Source organism: Rhinopithecus bieti, unplaced genomic scaffold, assembly GCF_001698545.2.
Source record: "Rhinopithecus bieti isolate Rb0 unplaced genomic scaffold, ASM169854v2 scaffold_56806, whole genome shotgun sequence".
Lineage (NCBI taxonomy): Eukaryota > Metazoa > Chordata > Mammalia > Primates > Cercopithecidae > Rhinopithecus > Rhinopithecus bieti.
This window is the reverse complement of record NW_016823424.1, coordinates 2,224,500-2,228,492: the sequence shown is the minus strand read 5'-3', so window position 1 is coordinate 2,228,492 and position 3,993 is coordinate 2,224,500. Positions and strand designations below refer to the sequence as shown.

At 46.5% G+C, this 3,993-nt stretch overlaps 1 protein-coding gene across 1 annotated transcript in view; it reads right to left on the bottom strand.

The window, feature by feature from the left end:
* Positions 1-1,525: 1,525 nt before the first annotated feature.
* SMAGP (small cell adhesion glycoprotein) overlaps positions 1,526-3,993 on the bottom strand; it is a 32,720-nt gene continuing 30,252 nt past the window's right edge. Inside the window, exons 3-4 of the mRNA XM_017861469.1 lie at positions 2,915-2,992; positions 1,526-2,297 (exon numbers count right to left, since the gene is read on the bottom strand). Coding sequence (XP_017716958.1) covers positions 2,119-2,297; positions 2,915-2,992 — 257 coding nt within the window. The 3' untranslated portion in view covers positions 1,526-2,118. The remainder of the gene's footprint in view (positions 2,298-2,914; positions 2,993-3,993) is intronic.

Here is a 3,993-nt window from a genome sequence, read left to right as displayed (position 1 = left end):
AAAAAAAAAAAAAAAAAAAAAAGGAACTATTGATTCTCCTAACTTGCTCTTAAGTTTGGCTTGAAGAAAAGGTTCTGGGGCCTATCATGGGGAGGGGGGAGGGGAGGGATTGCATTGGGAGTTATACCTGATATAAATGATGAATTGATGGGTGCTGACGAGTTGATGGGTGCAGCACACCAACATGGCACAAGTATACATATGTAACAAACCTGCACGTTATGCACATGTACCCTAGAACTTAAAGTATAATAATAAAAAAAAAAAAAGGTGAATGGAGATTATCACGTATACACTAATATACAATCATTCTCAAAAAAAAAAAAGAAGGTTCTGGTATAGCAATTTGTATATGTTGAGGATGACCTTCAGTTTCTCCAATGTTCTGTGTGGAGAAGTACTGAAAACTCATAGAATCTAGGCTGTCAAGATAGATTCCTCAGCTTATTTATTTATTTAGTTATTTTTGAGACAGGGTCTCCCTCTGTCACCCAGGCTGGAGTGCAGTGGCGCAATCTCGGCTCACTGCACCCTCTACCTCCCAGGTTCAAGTGATTCTCAGCCTCCTGAGTAGCTGGGATTACAGGCAACCTACTACAACACCTGGTTCATTTCTGTGTTTTTAGTAGTGACAGGGCATCACTGCATTGGCCAGGCTGGTCTCAAACTCCTGACCTCAAGTGATCCGCCTGCCTCGGCCTCCCATAGTATTGGGATTATAGGCAATAAGCGACTGCACCCGGCCAGATTCCTCAGCTCTTAATCTTAACTTGGTTGGGTTTATGCTTAGACAATAGAGGCAATACATTAAGACTTCAAAGGAGAGCTAGCTTAATTCCAAAGTGAACAACAACTCTTGACTTGATTCTGAGGATACACTGGGAAAGGCGGTAGGTTGATTTTTCCTGGTTCCTTCTGTATATACATAGAAGGGATTCCAGGAAATTCTGGCCCTTGCCAGGATGGAAGCTTGAACCAACTCATCTCTTTCTTTCTTTATTTTATTTTATTTTTTCCGAGACAGAGTCTTGTTCTGTCGCCCAGGCTGGAGTGCAGTGGCGCAATCTTGGCTCACTGCAAGCTCCACCTCCCGGGTTCACGCCATTCTGCCTCAGCCTCCCAAGGAGCTGGGACTACAGGCGCCTGCCACCACGCTCGGCTAATTTTTTTTGTATTTTTAGTAGAGACAGGGCTTCACTGTGTTAGCCAGGATGATCTCGATCTCCTGACCTCGTGATCTGCCCGCCTTGGCCTCCCAAAGTGTTGGGATTACAGGCGTGAGCCACTGCACCCTGCCTTCCCAGGGTATGTTTCTAATGACATTACTCTGGAACAAGCTTTCCTGCACCATCTTTGTCTCAAATCCCTGAGATAGTTCTGCAAACTTCTAGAACTTTCCTAAGGTTCTTATTGCTTGGGAGAGAACATATGCAAACGCATTAAATAGGGAAAAGAAAATGTCAAAAATGTTTAAGGAAAAATAAGTCAAAACGTAAAGGTAGTTACTTCTTGCACATGAGAATCGGACTTCTGTAGCAATGAAAAATTTTAATTTGGATAAAAATCACAATTTTTAAGCATGAGGTTGTCGGGGAACATGGAAAGGAAGGGCTCAGATTAGGGGATGTAGCACATTTATCAGGAGGTAAGATCTCCAGAGTCTCCTACCCCTCCTGGCCTGGCCTTTTACTGTGGTATCCAGCCTCTGGGAAGACCTTGTATGGACAGTATCTCCACTGGGGCTATCACTAGGTAACCAGGTAGGGGACAGAGTAGAGCAGCCAATGTCCCTAACGCTCTTTTCTCTCCCTTCAACCTGTGAAAAAAGATGACTGGGCACATACTCAGATGTCCCCTCATATAGCCCCATCTTTTTGACCAGTCACAAACACCAGCTCTAATAAGATGGCCTGGTTAAAGATACCATAAACAACTTTCTCCATGTCCCTGGTCCCTGGAGTCAGTGATGTCGGCATTTGGGACTGCGACCTGGCTGGAGCTTGGATTTGCCCACATCAATCAATGCTTCTCCCTGGCTTCAGAGAAAACTTTTCCGTAATAAGCAGTCAGTATGTTAGCGCTGGAGCCAGGAATAAGCTCCTTGGGACCCGGGAGTCATTAGATGAAATATTCCTCCTTCTCCCTGCCCTTGGCCAAGTCACTCTCCATCTGGACGATGGCACTGGGCTCGCCTTCTGTAGGTTCATAGGTGACGTAGCTGCCTTTGTTCTTGTACAGGTAAAAGAAGATCAAGATCACGACCGAGAGCAGGGTGAGGAAGACCACGGTGATAACAACTTGGAAAGGAGAGGGAACATGTAGAGATGTTTCAGGATTGAGGATGTCTCAGTAATTCCTGGAGTCATCTGATTTAGTCACTGTTTTCATAAAGATCCTCTTGTTTTCATTAACTAGTGTCCACTTCCATCCAAACCATGTTCCCCCACCAACCCCAATTTCCATGGCACATAATAGCTGGAGTCTGCTGGTGCTTAAGTTAAGCTAAGGACACATGCTTTTGATTTCTGACAAAACTGAACTCCCTCCCAAACCAGTTCCTGATTCTTACAGAAATGGGAAGGAGGGAACAGGAAATGGCTTATCCTAACAGGAAGTGGTTTCTCTGATCCTCCCCCTCTTCCTCACCCACTCAACCAACCACATATATCCTCGTCCCTACCCATGTACTCGAGTGTAACATCCGTATGCATATCTATTTGTGGCCACCTCCCAACCTGTCATTTACTGGTAGTGCCTCTGACAGAAGCCTCTGAGTCTTTTATAGCTCTGTGTGTGTGTGTGTAATATAGCTTGCATGCCAGAGTGAGCCCATTAATGGATTTGGTCAGGCTCTCTCTGGAGAGAGATGCCCTTGATCCAGAAGGTCCCTTGGAGTTGGCTCAGAGTCTATTACCTGCAATAAGTGCTGTGCTGGCTCCATCTTCTGGGGACAGGGCCTCAGTGGGCCGTAAAATTGGGGTGGTCATCAGTTCTGGAAAATGTAGAAAAGTGGAAAAGGAAATGGGGTGAATTCTTTTGTTTGAAAGCATATATTTGGCTTTCAAATTTCACCACCCCACCTTCTTTGCTATTCAAAAGTTTATCATTTAACTCCTGTAGTAAATCCAAATAGAAAATCCTGGAGAATAGAGAAGAAAATAAACCACCACCCAAAGACAACATGTTGATGGATTTCTCCCTGCATAATATAATGGTTAAGAGTAGGGCCTATAGAAAACTAGCCGGGCGTGGTGGCCGGCGCCTGTAGTCCCAGCTACTCGGGAGGCTGAGGCAGGAGAATGGCGTGAACCCGGGAGGCGGAGCTTGCAGTGAGCTGAGATCCGGCCACTCCAGCCTGGGTGACAGCGAGACTCCGTCTCAAAAAAAAAAAAAGAGTAGGGCCTATAGAGCCTGACGGACTGGGTTTCAAATAAGAACTCTGGCCGGGCGCGGTGGCTCACGCCTGTAATCCCAGCTCTCAGGGAGGCAGAGGCGGGAGGATAGCTTGAGCCCAGGAGTTGGAGACCTGCCTGGGTAATACAGCGAGACCCCGTTCTCCACAAAAAAAAAAAAAAAAAAAAAAAAGAAAAAAAAAATATGAACTCGGTGTCCTTTACTAGCTGTGTGACCTTGGGAAAAATTACCTAACCTGTACCTAACCTGCAAAATGGAGGTTAAGAGTACCTACTTTTTTTTTTTTTTTTTTTGAGACGGAGTCTGGCTCGGTCGCCCAGGCTGGAGTGCAGTGGCCGGATCTCAGCTCACTGCAAGCTCCGCCTCCCAGGTTCACGCCATTCTCCTGCCTCCGCCTCCCAAGTAGCTGGGACTACAGGCGCCCGCCTCGTCACCCGGCTAGTTTTTTGTATTCTTTAGTAGAGACGGGGTTTCACCGTATTAGCCAGGATGGTCTCGATCTCCTGACCTTGTGATCCGCCCGTCTCGGCCTCCCAAAGTGCTGGGATTACAGGCTTGAGCCACCGCGCCCGGCCNNCC